The sequence below is a fragment of the Cervus canadensis genome, chromosome 1, assembly GCF_019320065.1.
Source record: "Cervus canadensis isolate Bull #8, Minnesota chromosome 1, ASM1932006v1, whole genome shotgun sequence".
Classification (NCBI taxonomy): domain Eukaryota; kingdom Metazoa; phylum Chordata; class Mammalia; order Artiodactyla; family Cervidae; genus Cervus; species Cervus canadensis.
Window position 1 is genome coordinate 75,621,619 of NC_057386.1, and position 18,399 is coordinate 75,640,017.

General features: G+C 42.0%; 2 protein-coding genes across 2 annotated transcripts in view; one reads left to right on the forward strand and one right to left on the reverse strand.

Moving 5' to 3' along the window:
* The window catches only part of TBC1D9 (TBC1 domain family member 9), a 129,354-nt gene that overhangs the window by 23,094 nt on the left and 87,861 nt on the right, over positions 1–18,399 (forward strand). The gene's annotated exons all lie outside the window — the stretch shown is intronic.
* LOC122452282 (60S ribosomal protein L37a-like) lies at positions 14,854–15,227 on the reverse strand. The gene has a single exon (XM_043485790.1). It carries the CDS (start codon positions 15,208–15,210, stop codon positions 14,932–14,934), a length of 279 nt encoding a protein of 92 aa, XP_043341725.1. The 5' UTR covers positions 15,211–15,227; the 3' UTR covers positions 14,854–14,931.

Sequence of the window (18,399 nt, forward strand, 5' to 3'; positions counted from 1 at the left end):
AAAACTTTGGCAGAGGACACCTCTTACTTTTTCACTTTCTGTGGACATTTCAGGTTGTCACAGGGACTGGGTACAATTGGATCTGACAGTTGTACTAAATAAACTTTAGCAGGTGTGCTTTTAAAGCCACTTGCAGATTTCTACTTCTGTGTGCTGATAACCCATGTTTTTTAAAGTTTAGATGAACACAAGGGTTTTATAAAGTCCTGAGATGAATACATTTTTTTCACTTGCTCTCACTCACCATCTAGGTCTTTGTCTTCAGAAATCCATAACATTAATGCCTACACAGAATGGGAGAGAGTGTTTTCAAAAAGCTGAGTAGATGGGATCAATCATTTATGGAAGGGCCTTCAAATGGAACATAAGTGTCAAAGAGTGTCTGTTCTTATTTAGGATCATTGATGGCACATAGAGTTTGATAAAAAGAAATTCTGTATTACCTTTCATTATAAATTGTCTTTGGGATGAAGGAGTTTAAACATCTTTGGTGGTTGCTGTCTTGAAAGGGACTTCCGGGAGTGAAAGGAGACCCAGCAATGTCATGGTTTTTAACTTTGAGACTGGTTTTCAACCAAAAGTGGGCGTGGTTCTCCCTGCCCAACTCACACATTTATTGTCAGGGCCAGGGGAAATACTGAAAACCAGAGGTGTCAGATTTAATATGGTGTTAGGATTCCATGTTTTCAAATGAAGTCCTCTCTTGTCAGTATCATCCATCTACCCAGCAAAACCAGGAACAACCCAATGACCGTATAAAAGGTCTCCTGGGCAGCCATCAGCTCTGTGGTAGCATGTGTCGAGTGAAATGGTGTGTAAATAAAACTGCCTTGACCACAAGGAGCAAATGGTCACTGAAAGAAGGAAGGAAAGAATGAGAAGAGGAAAAGGAAAGGGAGAGAGAAGGAGGGGTGGAAGAAGAAAAGGAAAAAGGAGACAACACAAGGGAAAAGGAAAGAAAAATGTTCCGTTACAGTAACTGTCTGGGGTGATAAATTGTCAGGTTTTGTTTTTTTTTTTAATTTACCTTTGGCTGTACTCTGGCATTCTCTAGTTGCAGTGATTAGACACTACTCTTTGTTGGAGTGTGCGGGCTTCTCATTGCAGTGGTTTCTCCTATGGAGCCCAGGGACCAGACCACAGGCTCGGAAGCTGTGGCCCATGGGCTTAGCTACTTCTCAGAATGGGGAATCTTCATGGACCAGGGATCGAACCCGTGTCCCCTGCATTGGCAGGTGGATTCTTCTCCACTGGGCCAAGGAAGTCCCAGATTGTTTTTTAAAGCTAGGTGAAACTATTTCTTTTATTTCTTTGGAAGTAGTTTAATGCCGTATTTCTACATCCAATCAAAAAGAAGCGTGGGTAATTCCATATACCTTGAGATTTCTTGTACCTTGGATTCCCTGTACGTTGTTTAAAGGACAATCCAAGTAGGAAACAGAATGTCCACCTACGTATTCTTGGGGAGCCTTTTGCCCAGGTACAATCAGAAGAATCTGGCTTTGTGAAAATGAGTGCAAATTCAAGTCATAAGAATTTAATGTCATTTAGTTTAAGGGTGTAGGGTTTTCCTGAAATTAAGACAGGAAATGAAGATCCAAGCATTAAGAAGCATCAAATTTACAATCCCTAACACCCCCTTGAAGGATCTAGAAAACCTCTCTCTGAAAGAGATTTCTTTGGAAACTTTTTCTTATTTTCCTGGGCAAGTCTGGTCCTGATACCAGCTAAATAAAGGAGAGATTAGTACCTAGTATTTAATAACTCCTGGCATTTAATACTCAAATAATTATTTCTGAAAGGATTGAGGAAGGATGGAGTGGAGGGAAGAGGCTATTGTCTACCTTGTAAAGGTCAATTTTTAAAAAGCATTAAACATTTAGGAATATTCTTTATTGTACAAAGAACTATCTTTTCCCAAGTATTTTGAAACTTGGAGTTTCTAGTTTGGGTGGAGATGTAGTTTATGGCTGGGGTCTCCAACCGCTGGGATCTAATGCTTGATGATCTAAAGTGGAGCTGATGGAATAATAACAAATAAAGTTCACTATCAGTGTAATGCACTTGAATCATCCTGAAATCCTGGCCCCGCCCCTGGTCTGTGGAAGAATTGTCTTCCATGAAACCAAGCCCTGGCGCCAAGAAGGTTGGGGGCCGCTGCTTTATGGTTATAGAGCTACATTTCATTCCTATAAACTGATTTTAGTGTTGTTTTTTTTTAATACAGTGTGATAAATGGAAACTGGTTTTTGGCTCCAATCTCAGGGGGGCAGTAGGGAATGATGCAGACCAGGGCAAGTCTGGGAGTCCATGCCTCATCGAAATACCTAGTCCTGTAATAAGAACCTACTGTATGGCGCAGGGAACTCTACTCAATACCCTGTAATGACTTAAAGGAGGAAAGAATCTAAAAAAGAGGTGATATATTATATGTATAACTGAATTACTTTTCTGTACACCTACAACTAATACAACACTGTAAGTCAGGTATGCTCCAATAAAAGTTAACTTAAAGAAATAGCTAGTCAGAGGCTGATATTTACACTGGAAATTGTACAGTGTCACTGTGACGCATATTATTATAATTTATAAATAATATGCTGTTGGTTGAATTGTATCAATAGCAGTGTTCATTCCCTGATATTTGTTTACCATCTTTGAAATTAGGTCCACAGTGTTATAGATTTAAATAGCCACACTTTCCACAGAGAACTGTTTTTTTGTTAACAGGTAGGGGATTCTGGGGCTTGGTGGATTATTGTGTTTTGTGGTATAAACAACTCTGGAAAGATTTGAGTTCTATGTTGAAACTGGTTTTAACTGGCAATGGTGTGGTTATGTGACTAAGACTAGATTTCAATTCAGAACTGAGCAGTGTTTATTTAGGACTTGGAGAATATGCATGAATAAACAATAACAATAACTTAATTGGGAAAGGTGTTCTAGTTTTCTTAAAGTCTTCATGTGTTTGAGACATCGTATGTCTGAGACTTCCCAAGTGGCGCTCGTGATAAAGAACCTGCCTGCCAATGCAGGAGATGTAGGAGACGAGGGTTTGATCCCTGGATCAGATCAGGAAGATCCCATGAAGGAGGGCATGGCAACCCACTCCAGTATTCTTGTCTGGAGAATCCCATGGAAAGAGGAGCCTGGCGGGCTACACAGGGTTACAGAGTCAGACATGACTGAAGTGACTTAGCATGCACACACGTTAGTGTCTTGTTATTAAAGCAGAATGCAGTCGCAGATCTGAATATATTTGCAACTGAACAAAGGTATTGTTAGTGTTTGGTTTTCTTTATAAACCAGACCTGTGACAGGTGTCTGACAGGGAAGTCAGCCAGAGAAGGATATGTTACTCATACATTTTTCAATACTCTTGAGTTTATATTTTCAACTGGTACTGCCTCTGGAGATAGCAGTCAAGTGTTTAAGTGTGTATGTGAACTTGTGGTTAAAGAGCATGGCTTTGAAGCCACCCTGTGAGCAGGTCCCACCCAGGGCCCTGTGCACTTAGGAAAAGAAGGAAAAGTGAAGTTGCTCAGTCATGTCCAATTCTTTGTGACCCCATGGACCATAGCCTACCAGGCTCCTCTGTCCATGGAATTTTAGATGCACTTAGAAAAATGCATCGCTTCTGAGCTGTGTCTCTGTAAAGACACAGCCTCTGGCGCAGAGCTGGGACTAGATTTCAGCTCCACCCGTCTCTCTTGCCAGGTACCTTTCTGCAATGCAGAAACAGCTAAGAAAGAAAGAATAGTCCTGTATTTGAGTTTCAAACTTACTTCTCACACCCGAATGGTATGATTTGGGGCAAATGGCCTTTCCCTGTCTCAGTCTCCTCATCTGTATGGTGAAGATGAAAGTAGTGCTATATATTGGAAGGAAAACATTCTATATATAGAAGGAAAACATTGAAAACAGCCGTCGGATCCCAGCAGGAGCTCAGTACATCATGGCGATCATTATGAGGAATGAGTGGGGAAGTGAAGTGAAGTGAAGTCGCTCAGTCGTGTCTGACTCTTTGCGACCCCACGGACTGTAGCCTACCAGGCCCCTCCATCTATGGGATTTTCCAGGCAAGAGTACTGGAGTGGGCTGCCATTTCCTTCTCCATGAGTGGGGAAGTCCAGTCTATGTCATTGGACTCTGTTTGTTTTGGGTGATGGTGTCTATTAGCTGGAAGAAGTGGAAACTCAAAAGTAGTACTGCTTCTTACTGAATTCAGCCTTGAGGTCCCAAGCACAGTTAAGGAACAATTTCACTTCACAATATAGTGGGAAGAGAAGAGGATTTGGAATAAGTCGGCCTGCCTTTGAGTCCCACTTCTACTAACTTCATTTTTACATATAGTTAGAAGGTGAGAAAAATAACACCTGCTTGGGACTTTTGCTAAGGTCGAGTGAATTAACGAATCTGAGTGTACTGAAGCACTCTGCTGATGTTTCGTTTAGTTTTACTGTGGGATCACATAGAGTTTTAGACCACACGTTCCTTCCACAAGACAGGCATCAGCTTGGAAACCATTTACTCTATTGTGAATTGATTGCTTTGGTGGTTTCAAAGACTTTTAAAAAAATGGGTTAGTTAGAAGAAAATGTCTGGATTTTTGGCAGTGAGATTCCTCATAATAATTAGTGATCCTAATAATAACAATACATAACATCAGTTGAGTGCTTACCAAGAGCTCGGCACTCTGACTTGACCATCACAGTGACCCCAGTAAGTAGCACTTAACATTATTCCTGTTTTGCAGAGGAGGATTCTGAACCTAAGGTCACGCATGCAGCCAGTAAGTACTTGATGTGGTGGTGTGGGAGCCTGGGCAGTCTGCGTTGAGTCCACCTGCTTCATTATTCTGCAGCCAACTTCCCTTTCCCCTGTGCATTTCTGGTACCTCAGAAGCTACTTTAAATGGCCCACTGATCTGAGTAAGAATGTGGCTGATAAAAGACAGGCGGTGTCATTTAACTTGGGTTCATTGAGGACAGACAAGGACTGTCTCTCTGGTTGCTTAGAATAGCAGCTGAGAGCATATCCAGGGTGGAAGTGGTTGTTTGGCCGTAGAGGGCTGTCTGCAGTGTTCTCCATGTCGGGTGGGGAGCACCCACCGTTCATAGTGCTCCTCGTGGTGCTCGGCTGCCTGGCATTGTTTCACTGTCCTTGAGGTACAGGCAGATATTGTTGTTCACTCAGTCGTGTCCGACTCTGCGACCCTGTGGACTGCAGCACGCCAGGCTTCCATGTCTTATCACCAACTCCCGGAGCTTACTCAAACTCATGTCTGTTGAGTCGGTGATGCCATCCAACCGTCTCATCTTCTGTCGCCCCCTTCTCCTGCCCTGTATCTTTCCCAGCATCAGGGTCTTTAACAGTGAGTCGGCTCTTCGCATCAGGTGAAACCATCCTGAGGGACCCTTGCAGGCTTACTAGTCATATCTTGGACTGAACGCTCAGACAAAGCTTTTTAATACCTTGACTCAGAATGGACCTCAAGGGTGAAGCTACAGGAAGTTACAGGTGAAGTACAGGAAGAGACCAAAGTACTTGGAGCCTTTTGATATCTAATTAGGAGTCCACGTGGGAGAAGACGTAATCCCTGCCACTCACTAATACCAAAATTTTTAGCCCCAGAGGGGCCACAACAAAATGTCTGGGTGACTTGGTCTCTTGATATCCCCCCAAAACAGAGTGCTTGCCCACATTCAAATGAAATAGTTGCTCCAAGGATTTTCGCTAAGGAACATCATAAGGGAGAAAAACCTGTTGCATCATTGTTTGTTTAATTCTGTTTTGAAAACCAAGAGGAAGGAGAGTACAGCCTGTTAAATGGAACTGAAGTTTACCATCTCTCTGATGCCTTATTGGGCTCTTGGCTGTTGTATAGGCAAGCTGAAATTTGGGAATGAAGTTGAATGCAAGCTCATTTTCACATCATCAGAATCTTCTAGTACTGGTTGTAGTAGTAGCAGCAGCACTTAGTCGCTTAGTTGTGTCTGACTCTTTGCGACACTTTGGGCTGTGGCCCACCAGACTCCTCTGTCCATGGATTTTTCAGCAAGAATACTGGAGTGGGTTGCCATTTCCTTCTCCAGGCTATCTTCTTGACCCAGGGATCAAACCTGAATCTCCTGTGTCTCCTGGGTTGCAGGCAGATTCTTTATCCACTGTGCCATCAAGGAAGCTCTGGTACTGGTTATCTCTCATTAAACCTGCAGAGATCTGTGTTGCAACCATGCACATCTCTAAAAACTTAGGAAAAACACATTAGCTAATCCATCTTTACCCTTCTTACTCTAATGAGAGCTTCACATTCTAAAGGCCAGTGAGATGGTTTCACCGTGTTGACATGTGACAATGGAAATGTCAGCTGAGAGCGAGGGTAACCAATTAATGGCACTTCACAGCTATGGTAAATGGAGACTGTGTGACATAGAGAACTCCCGAAAAGGAGGAAAAGTAAGAATTAAGGATACAGAAGGAGGTCCCTGGTGGTCCAGCGGTAAAGACTCTGCACTGCTGCTCCAGGGAGTGTGGATTCCATCCCTGCTCAGGGAACTAAGGTCCCACATACCGAGTAACTTGGCCAAAAAAAAAAAAAAAGAAAATTAAAGATACAAAGGGGAACAGAGCAATACCAGGACCCCATGGCACTAAATGTTGCTGTTTATTTGCTTTACACATGTCTACATTCTTGTCAAAGGAAGCAGATTTCTACCTTTTCTACCATGGTTGACTTAAATCAGTTGAAAACTTTGGAAGCATTGTTTCTTCTTACCATGTAAAGTAAAAATAAACAGGGATTTCTCTGGTGGTCAGTGGTTAAGAGTTCACCTTCCAGTATAGGGGTGCTGGTTTGATCGTGGAGGAGCTAAGATTCCACATGCCGGGGCCAAAAAACCCAAAACAAAACAGAAACAGCGTTGTAACAAATTAAATAAAGACTTAAAAAAAAAAAATGGTCCACATAAAAAAAAATCTTAAAAAGAAACTGAAGTAAAAACAAAAAAATTCTTCCTGTAACTCAGAAACTGCTTGAACTTGAGAGAACTGTTTGCTTTTCACCTTGTCTTGGGTTGTAGCCAACATTCCTGGCTGACCTTGAACCTGTTTTCTAAAGAATGTGCTTGAGAAATGTAGCCGGTGACCTTTATAAATCACTGTATATGTTGGATGGGAAAGTGTTTACCACATTGCATTCTTTATTAACTTAAAATTGTAGCATCTACTTGTTTTAGCTTTAGCCTTGGCAACCGGCCAACTGTTAGAATGACTTCTTACACTGCACTTGCAAATGCTTTAAAAATAAAGACCCAAGAGAACCCTACTACATTTTTTCCAGTAGACTGTGATTTTTAAAGGACATCATATGTAGAAAAAGATTTTAATTAGAAAAGAGTACACTGCTTGTGTGTAAGCAAAGAAAGGCGAGCTGATGTTTCAGGAGCATGCAGCAATTGGATGAGCTTCTTTTTTTTGCCTTTTCCTATCTTTACTCTGTAATTCATCACTCATTTTTATTCATGTATTCATCCATTCACTCCTTCATTCATCAGCTGGACAGATATTAGGCGCTTACCACATAGGCCCTGAAGATGCAAAAATGTATGACATCATTCCTTTGCTTGGGAGACTGGATTCAGCAAGAATCTGCACAGATGTTTAATACTGAAAATCAGTTTCTTGGGTTTTGCTAAGACTTAATGAGAGAGGCTTTGAAATGCAGATTGAAGGGTGTGTGCCCTCCATGGGGAATTGTTATTTGTGCTAAATGGGGATTATCCTGGCATGGATGGGCTCTGCATTCATCCCAGTCTGTTGGAGACTGTGCCTCAGGCCGGGGTTTGAGAGCCTGCACATGGGCACCAGCCTGGGGCCCGGCTTCCCCACAGCCGTAGGCAGTGACACAAAGAAGGAATCACTGGTGAAGGTAGACCCAGGGGACATAGAGTCTGACCCGTCAGAAGCTTCAACAGCAAGTGCAAGACAAAGAGCCTTCAGCTGGGCCAAGAGTATTCATTAATTTGACTGCATGGGATCTTTAGTTGCGGCATGTGGGATCCAGCTCCCCGACCAGGGATGGAACCTGCGCTCCCTGCGTTGGAAGCCACTGAACCACCAGGAAGGTCCCTGGGGTGGAGAATAGAGGCACTGCCTCGCAAATGTATTAACTACTTACAGCTGTGTTTGCAGCTAGTTTTGTAGCTCATTTTGCAGCTGTGAACAGCTGCTGGGGGTCTGTGTACACTCAGCCTGAGTTCTCTCCAGAATTTTAAAATGTGTTATTTTCATTTTTATTATGTTAATAATTAATAAGACGAATAAAAGTCAATACAAGTCCATATGTCTAACACCAGTGTTAGTGCTGAAGTCAGCACTTGGATTTAGGATTGTGATGGTTCTGATGTCAGTTATTTTGGAGCCGTTGAGAAAGTGGCCAAGGCACCCTGAATAGTACAAGATGCGATGCACTGAGTGGAAAAAAGGTTAGATGATGTCACACAAAGGTGTCCTGAACCTGAATAGAGGAAAATGGTGGTGGAGTCACCGCATTGTATAACAAGAAGTAATACAGTATTATAGGGTTTCCTCTGAGCCTGTACACTGTTCCAAGCAACAGGTTAGTGTCAACAGAACAACCCTGTCCTTCACAATAAGTTAATGTGGCTATTTCAGAATTCCAGTGGGTTCATAATTTTGCTGTATTTTTTTTTGTAAACATGTTTTGGTTTTATAATTGTAAATGAGTTCTGAGCATGAGAAGTTTATACTTGGTTTTATGTGTGTATATATTTAAGTCACACCATTTTAAGGAAAGGTATTACTGAGGGGTTTTGTGAGAATGTTTCTACTTAAAGTCTGTAACTCATGTTTGGGAAACTTTTGAGAAAAGATGACAGTTGATAACGCTTAGCAGCTTTCCCTCAAGCCTCCTGTAATTCTTCTTTTTAAAAAATTTTATTTATTATTTATTTGACTACTCTGGGTCTTAATTGTGGACTAAGTTGTGGACTTAGTTGTGGACTTAGTTGTGGACTGTGGAATCTAGTTCCCTGACCAAGGATTGAACCCAGGCCCCCTGCGTAGGGAGTGTAGAGTCTTATAACCACTGGACCACAAAGAAGTCCCTCCTCTAATTCTTGAGGCTAATAATTTATTAATGTGCTGAGCAAAAACAATGCCTTTGACACAGTCACAAAGACACTCTAAAATTTAAATAAATTTTGAGTATAATATATCCATATGGTTAAAAAAATCCAAAGATATTATTATAAGTCGGCTACGTGTGTGCATACGTGCTAAGTTGCTGCAGTCATGTCAGATTCTTTGCGCCCCTATTGGGCTATTGGCCATAGCCCGCCAGGCTCCTCTGTCCATGGGATTCTCCAGGCGAGAATACTGGAGTGGGTTGCCATGCCCTCCTCCAGGGGATCTTCCCAACTTATGCATCAAACGCTTGTCTCTTATGTCTCCTGTGTTGGCAGGCGGGTTCTTTACCACTGGCGCCACCTGGGAAGACCATAAATCAACTTTACTCCAATTTTTTATAAAATGAAAAATAAATTATTTAAAAATCCAAAGATGTTTAAAGACCTCCAGTGGAAAATCTCTCAGCCCTGTTGCTCTTGGTAACCACTGTATTCATTTTTTGTGTATCCTCATCAGATACTTTCTGCACATTCAAGCAAATACCAAATCTAGCTCTGTCCCACCCTTTCCCAGCCCTTGGTGCAGAAAGGTTTCCTGTACCACCAGGCCCTTTCAGTGAACGTGTATCTTCCTGTAGCAGGACACAGTGGGTTGGCTAAAAAGTTCATTTGTGTTTTTCTGTAAAATAGTATGGAAAAACCTGAACAAACTTTTTGGCCAATCCAATAGAATGTCGTCATTCTTTTTTTTTTTTGTATGGCTGCTTATTATTCCATCAATACTATCATTTATTTAACCCCTTCCCTATTAATAAACTTTTTTGATGTTTTCATACATTTACTATAAAACTAATGCTGCTATAAATAACCATGTCCATGTCATTTAGCCAAGTGAAACATATATCTGTAGGAGAAACGCCCAAAAGTGAAATTGCAAGACCATTGGGTCCATGCACTTGGAATTTTGATAACCTTGCCAAATCACCCTTCCTTGAGTTTAGGTCTCCCATGCAGTGTGTGAGGAATGCCTATTTTTCCAGTTTTGTTCAAGGGAATGTGTTATCAGACTTTGGACTCTTACCATGCTGATAAGTAAAAATGGTATTTCAGTGTATTTTTAATTTACATGTCTCTTTTGAGTGATGTTGAACATTTTTCATCTATTTACAAGCTATTTCTGTTTTCTCTCCTGTAAACTGTTTTTGTTCTTTGGCGATTTTTAAGTAGCTGCTCTTTTTCTTACAAATATTTAGCAACTACTTTTAGGGACATGAGCCCTTTAAACGGTCTGTGACTAAGTTGCATCTTTTGTTTGCCCCCAGTTGTCCTTTGACTTAATGTATAGTATTTTTGCCATGTGGCGGTTTGGGGGTTTTATGTCAAAGAATATGGCTTTGAAAAAAAAAAATAGTTTCTGAATTGTGAGGCATGGCTAGGAAACCTTTCAAATAGCAAAAAAAAAAAAAAAGAACTTTTAAAGACATTGACTCACCGGTGCTTATTTTGCCCTCCTGGGCTGGGTTGTATCATAGCCCCATGACCTTGGCACTCACTGTGGCTCATCCTGTGTCATTCTTGTCTGTAGTGTAGCTTTGGAGACTTAAAACTGGACACGGGTATTTTCAGTCGTCTATCAAACCAGTAACAGACCAACTCTGTCCTTAGCCTGTATCATATTTCTTTTTCTTGGGCATTTTGTTTTGAGAGGGTAGAAAGAGGCAAAGGTAGAGGAGGAATGGCCTGCTGACCCTGGAAACTGTGTGGTGACCTTCCACTGATCACGCCTGTTTGCATCAACCAGGCCATTTCACAAATATACCAGCATTTGTTATTTTTGTGATTTTTTTTTTAAATTACCTGTTTTTTCTTTCTTTCCAGAAAGTCATAATACTTGTGTAGTTAAAAGGTAGCACTTTGAACATTAACCTTGACATTTTTATGGAGCCTGTGCGTTAATATTTTTTGATTCCAGTCGTTCTAAGGGCCTGTTTAGATTGGAAGGAGGCTGTCAAGGACTGGAAAGTCACGATGTGAATCAGTTAGTTGGAGCCTGGCTCTGTTGGCGATGCCTCTCATATTAAATCCTTCAGAGAAGGCGGTAATGATTATGTTGCAGTGTATGTTGTAGTGTATGTGGTGTACTAATCATCTTTTTCTTTACGCCAGCCACCCAGGACCTGGAGAAGAGAAGCTGTGAGTGTATGGCATAGAGGCATAGAAGGGGTAATTACTGGGAGTTATTAGAGTTTGTAATTCAGAACGCCATAACCACTGAGACATAGGCCTTTGTTATTTGAAACAACTCTAATGAGTAGGTACCATGATTTCCATCATACAATGTAATTTAATAGTCTAAGAAAATAAAAAGCTCACCCCCCACCCTCGCCCCCACCAAAGGAGGTTGAAAGAAATAAAGAAGAGGGAGGCAAAGAGGCGGGCGGGGGGAAAGAGGGAGTGAGGCATGATAACAGAGAACCCCCAAGAGTCATTAGCCATGATTCAGGGACCGGGGAGGAGAAATAACAGCCAGTGGTCTGACAAGGAAGGGTATGGGGAGCACACTCAGACAGAATGGTGATAAGAGTCTTTTCAAAGGAAAATGAAAACAAACAGATAACTCCAGCATGAAGCAGAAAATAAGGGTCTGTTTTAATAACAGACAAAAAGGGAAAAGAAAGTATAGAATGGTACCACTTTTAAGAATTATAGTTAGGTCAAAATCATAGCATTATCTGTCCCATATTATTTGCCATATTCTCCACTAAGCCAAAGGCTTCTTAAGATCAACATAGCATTGCCATGACCCAGCCCAATACCAGATATATGTTAAGTCACTGTGTAAATGTTTGCTGGGTGAATGAATGATTGAATGATAAGTGAATATTTAGGTCTCTGACCTCAGTTCAGTCTGAAAAAATATATTTTTGGTCTTGGTTTTTTTATGACCATGATTTACCTGTTTGTGGAAACAGATGCAAAGGTTAATGGAAAGGATTTCAACAACCACACTTGGGTGCAGTTTACATTGCCTCTGCTCCTTCTGTATTTCTGAGGCATGTACCCATGTTCTCATCCATCAAATAGGAATAAGAGTTGCATTCCTGTCATTGGATATAGTGAGGATTAATTAAAAAGTGCATGTAAAGTGATTAGGGTAGCAACACCATTATTGGTGTTGTTTGGTTGTTGTTTTAAGGTCAGTTGGGAAAATAAATGTATATGCTTGGTGTATAGAGTACATTTCACTCCATTTCTCCAACCAGAGTATAAACAAGTCTTCTAATGGAAATGTGAACTCTGTTCCCCAGGCCCTTGAGACCTTTAGAGTCTGTCTCACCTTTTGGGTCTAGTTGTGTTGCCAATTAGATGCCAGGGTAATTCTGGAAACTTCCTTTGAAGCCTGGTTCCTAGTAAGATCATGTATGTCAGAGGGAAGGCACTTTGTAGGAACAAGCTGTGCTGTGGGCAGGCTAACTGGACCACAGTGGCTTGCCCTGGGTGTTCCCACAGGAGCTGGTCACCGGTCTCCGTCACAGGGTCCATCATTCCATTCTGGAGAATAAACATAAAATCCTAAACTTATGAGGCCTGAACTTGCCAGTATTGTTAGAAGCTTTGGGGCCACCTGGGAAACCAGCTCTTGGAAGATTAGTCCCCTCGCAGAGAAAGCAGATTAAGAAGGCTTCTCCCTAATAGAAATAAAAACAGCAGAAAATTTACCACCTTCCCTGGAGTGGCCAATGTTACCACCCATGAAACACCGTGGTACTGAGTTTCCCTTGTGCATCTACCAGTCCAAGGCCCTTGTCATCCTGTGTGTGGGAAGCACCTTAGTGGACTTGCTTGGACAGGTAAACGGATCCTGGCTTCACTCGCTTAATGTCTCTGAACCTCCACTTGCTCATCTGTGAAATGGGGATTTCATCTGGATTTTTGCAAGAATTAAAGTGGTGATTTTGTATAAGGACAGTTACTAGTATAAAGGGGCTCAATAAATCACCTTCTCCTCATAAAGGTTTCTAATTGGCTTTCCTGCTTGTTACCCCTTCCCTAACAACTACACTGTCATCAGAGGGATTTCTACACGATCTGTGTGACTCCCCGCCCCCCAGTCCCGGAACTTTCATTGGTAAAATAAAGTCTACGGTGCAGTGTGGGGCTGCCCAGCCACAGTCTGATCTCTATTCCAAAGCTGCTGTCACTGCCCAAACATGCCATGTACCTTCCCACTGTGCTGGGTCACCTTGCCACACTCAGGCAGGCAGCCTCCTTAGTCAGGACTGTCACTGAACACTTACACCAAGTGCCATGTGCTGGCTGAATGTTCCATACGCCTTCTCTGCTTTTATCACCACCACAGCCCCAGCAGGGGTACTATCATCTTCATTGTATGAGTGAAGAAGTTGTGACTTTTCCAAAGTATATATATACCAAAGTATATATTACCCTTGGATGCAGTCAAATGCAGTCAAATGGGGATTCCACCCACGTTCTTGGTGCTTTTAAGTGCTGTCACCAAGCCCAACTCCAGGACACTGTGCAGAACACTCTTGAGTGAGCACCCCAGCTCTGTGTGATCCCCCTGGAGATCCATTCCACGTACCCTTGAACTAACTGGGCACATGAGCATTTTAATGGTTGCTGTTTGTATGTGCTGCTTCTGCCTTCCCAACTGGGTCCTCAGAGACAGCAGAGATAGGTTATATTTCCAGTGGCCAGCCACATCTCCATGGTGGCTCCGTGTCTGTTTCATGATGACAAAGATGAAAACCGTGCCTCCAGGAATGGGACCATATTCATTCCTTCACCTCTTCTAGGCACTAATTACCATGTTGACTGCTTACTAAGATTCAAAACATAACCATGACCAGCACTTTTTCACCCACAGGTCAGTCTCCTTTGTCATGTAAGATGGAAGAGCTGTGATCTACAGCCCCTTTTATGCTGTAAAATTAAACTTCTTTTTTTTTTAAATCCTGCATATATTACATAGACAAGGTACTCCACAGTTCAAGTAGAGTGTCATCTTCCTTGAACAACATGTTAGCTGAATTTACCCAGCAACCCTGGGAGATGGGCAGGGAACATAAATGATCCCTGACTTAGTGGCAGTTAACTGTAGCTCAGAGAGTCTAAGTGACTTGTCTGAAATCACAGCTCAAGAGTGGGGAAGTGGGAACTTGAATCCACCACCTCCAATTACTTTGCAGAACACTGGGTGGGCCCTGCCATGTTAGAAACCCTCCCATTCCCGTCAAGGAGATAGACCCATGCCATCTAAACCTTTCTCTTGTATTGCTGGCACGCTCACACATTTAAAAGAGCTTTGTTTGTTTGTTTTTTTTCCCTAGGTGGCTTCCCTGATGAACTTTTTGGAAATTATTTGAAATAGGCATATTGGTAATTTCTTAATCATTTGGCTTGCTTACTGTGAAAGTGTTCAGTGATTGTGGTCATTTATTTACTGTGCCTTGGTGCTGACTTACATTTCCTCGGTGTCCATTCAGAGGAACATAGACTAAGGATCCCAAAACATTTACAAGGAGGGGATTTTTCTGTCCTAATAAAAATTTTCCAAGAACAAGCCCAAAGAGAAGTAAAGATCAGGCACATGTCACATGAGTTACCTCCCGATGTACATAGTGAACATAGCCAGATGTATTATTTTCCTATAAAAAAGAAAACATACATACATAGCATTTATTTTTTTTTTTTATTTTTTTTTTTTACATAAATTAACCCATTTATTATAGGCTAGCAACATTATCAAATGGTGGTGCTTCTACTGGTCCTTCAATTCCTTCAGTCTTCTGATGGCAGACTTTACTGTGACAGCAGAAGTGGTGTTGTAGGTCCAGGCACCACCAGCTACTGTTTTCATGCAGGAACCACAGTGCCAAATGCCCACAGCTCTTCTCTTCATCTTGGTTTTGCCACAGAAAGAGCAGGTATATTTGGCGTGCTGGCTGATTTCAATTTTCTTCACCATTTTCCTGAGGGAGGCACCATAACGGGTCCTGTATTTGCCCACGATTCCGACCTTCTTGGTGCGTTTCGCCATGTTAACGCAACCTAGACCCGAGCCCAAGAGGCCATACATAGCATTTAAATAAATAAAATAAAGCATGTTTAGTGTAACTCTGTAGGTAAATCCTTGGAAAACTCCATCCTATCTATTCAGTTGAATGATGTCAGTATGTATCAGAATTAAATGTATAGAAATTTTGTAATGTGGTATTAATCTGAAATGCTTATTGTGCTTTGTTTAGTCTAATCGAGAGCTTTCCACCTATCTTCACATCAAGGCACACTTAGGAAATGGCTCCCTGATGGCTCAGATGGTAAAGAATCCACCTGCAGTGTGGGAGACGTGGTTTTGATCCCTGGGTTGGGAAGATCCCCTGGAGGAGGGAACAGCTACTTACTCTAGTATTCTGGCCTAGAGAATTCCATGGACAGAGGAGCCTGGCAAGGTACAGTTCATGAAATTGCAAAGGGTCAGACACCACTGAGGAGAAGGCAATGCCACCCCACTCCAGTACTCTTGCCTGGAAAATCCCATGGATGGAGGAGCCTGGTAGGCTGCAGTCCATGGGGTCGCTAAGAGTCAGACACGACTGGGCGACTTCACTTCCACTTTTCACTTTCCTGCATTGGAGAAGGACATGGCAACCCACTCCAGTGTTCTTGCCTGGAGAATCCCAGGGACGGGGGAGCCTGGTGGGCTGCCGTCTGTGGGTCGCACAGAGTCGGTCATAACTGAAGTGACTTAGCAGCAGACACCACTGAGCGACTTTCACTTTTCACTTTCAGTATGTGCAGCACACATGGGTACCCCACTCAGCGGCCCCGGGGGCGGAGCCTGTGTGCTCTCCCACGCGTGTCACTGTTTCCCGGGCACCACCTGGGGAGCCGTGTCATGACAGAATTGAGGGCTGGACACCGGGTCGCCCCGAACCCTGCTTTGCTGTCTCAGAGAATGCACTAGTTGCACCCATTGGAAAACGAGTGCATGAAGCACAGGCCTCCGCCATTCGCAGAATCTTCATGCTTTGACAGAGCCGTGGAAGGGATCTGTTTTCCTGATCTGCATTATAGCTTTCAGAGGCCCTGGCCCTCAACCAGCAAAGAAGTTCTGAGCTGGAAGCGCTGTGCTAGGATGCCTCACTTTGCCTGCTTCCCAGCGGGGCCTGGGCCTCACTCAGCACCTTGGGTCCAGTATCTTTGTTGTTATTTCTGGTTGTCGCGGACACTGCTGGGAAATTAGTCTGCAAGTTGTAAATGAGATGGTGTCACAACAGGGAAATGTCGTAAAGCATAAAGGCTGGTGAATTAGCCATCAGGGAAGAGTCATTAGCATTCTAGAATCATCTGTGTACTAGCTCTGGAACAGGATGCCTGTGCAGTTTGAAGAAGCATCTTCAATATTTTTTATTGGAAATTTTTAAAAAGTTGGACTTTCCTCTTTCCCTCTCTTTCTCCCTCTTGTCTCTCTCAATACAAGTGACAGGAAATTGGGGCCAAAATCTTCTGTCTGTATCTTCTGGCTTCAGGGAACATATACTGATTTCTTTCCAGTCAGGATGTTTAAGGTTGAATAAAAGAATCTAAGGAAGAGGTGTGGAACTTTTTTAAGTGTTTTCAAAAAGCGTATTGGTTGAGAAACACTGGCATAAAAGGAGTTCCTGCTTATGATTATCTTTTTTCAGCGTTTTGAAATGCTGATTTTCATGTAACCTTATTGTTTTATTGCATATTGTGTTTAATTAAATTCAACAATAGAAATCCAAATTTGAAGGTTTTTTTAAAAAGCCACCCCTGCAGGACAAGAAGCAACAGTTAGAACCATACATGGAACAACAGACTGGTTCAGAATCAGGAAAGGAGTATGTCAAGGCTGTAAATTTTACCTTGCTTATTTAGAGTAGCACATTATGCAAAATGCTGAATTGGATGAATCACAAGCTGGAATCAAGATTGCCAGGAGAAATGTCAACTCAAACTCATTTTAAATTGGCATGCTTTAAATGAGCCGAGTACAGTTGATGTGTATGCATATATCTGTGTGTATATGATATGTATGTATATACATTTATGTATATAAATGTGCATTGTGTATATAAATGTGTGCACCTGTCACTTGTGCTTGGAGATTAAAAAGCTAGGTACAGAAGATGTAATTCTGGGTGAAGGAAGCAAAGCCTGACTTTCACTACTTTCATTTTCCCCATTCATTAATAAAATAATAATATAAAAAATAATTCCCCCTACCTTTCATATTTCTTCAGTCTCTGCTTGAAGATACACGAGTCAGTGACACTGATGAAATTACATGGTTGGTTTTCATCCTGCTGTATGTCTGTTATGTCTGGCTGATAGCATGAAAAAAGAACAGTGTCTTGGAAATGACTTTGAAATCACTTTGCAAAGAAGCCCTCCAACCCCCAGTCCGCTGTTTTTCTTATTGCCAGTGATCCTCTTTTCTTTTTTTTTGCCATCAATTTTTGATATTTTTCAGAGATTTATAAGGACTTTTAAGGCCGTCCTTGAACTATTTCTTAAGAAATCTTAATTGGGTTTAATATATTCCATAAGGGACTCACCTACATTTGCAGGTCATTTACATATATTGAAAAATATCTGAGGTCATAATGCACAATCTGATGAAATAAGGGCATTACTTGCCGCTGCACAACACCCAGCTTTGCAAAGTCAGATCATCTTTGGCAGGTTTCTTGGTCTGACTTCTCCCACTTGTTGGTGGGAGATGTTCTGGTGCCATAATGTTCTGTTTATTTTCCAGTCCTCCCAGCTTGGTGTTCTCTTTAAAGCTTTATTTGGACCTTAGGTGAAGATTGCTTTCACCTGATCCATCACAAACTGAAATGTCTCTGTGAAATAACCCTTAGTCTTGTCCAGGTGACTTGAGGCTAAGCTAGAACCGAGATTCTTCTGGAGAGGACTTGTGGGTTGGATGTTGAGAGTTGGATGCTCTCCAAGTGATAAAGTCAAGACAAAATGTCCAGTGATGGAGCCAGGCTGCTACTGTACCTCTCCCCTGTAAATAGCCTGACTGTTTTAATTACAGTTCTGCAGCTGCTATTTTTATCTGTTCTGGAATATTTGGATGCACAGCTGGAAAGCATATTATTAAGCTGCTGTTAATGCCTTGGCATTTTATTATATAACACTTGCCTGCTGTCGTACAGACGAGAACATTTACTCAAAGTCCGTCTTCGATGGAGCCAGA

Excerpts from the sequence above, each read along its gene's own strand:
- LOC122452282 (XM_043485790.1), bottom strand. The coding sequence starts at position 15,210 with ATGGCGAAACGCACCAAGAAGGTCGGAATCGTGGGCAAATACAGGACC.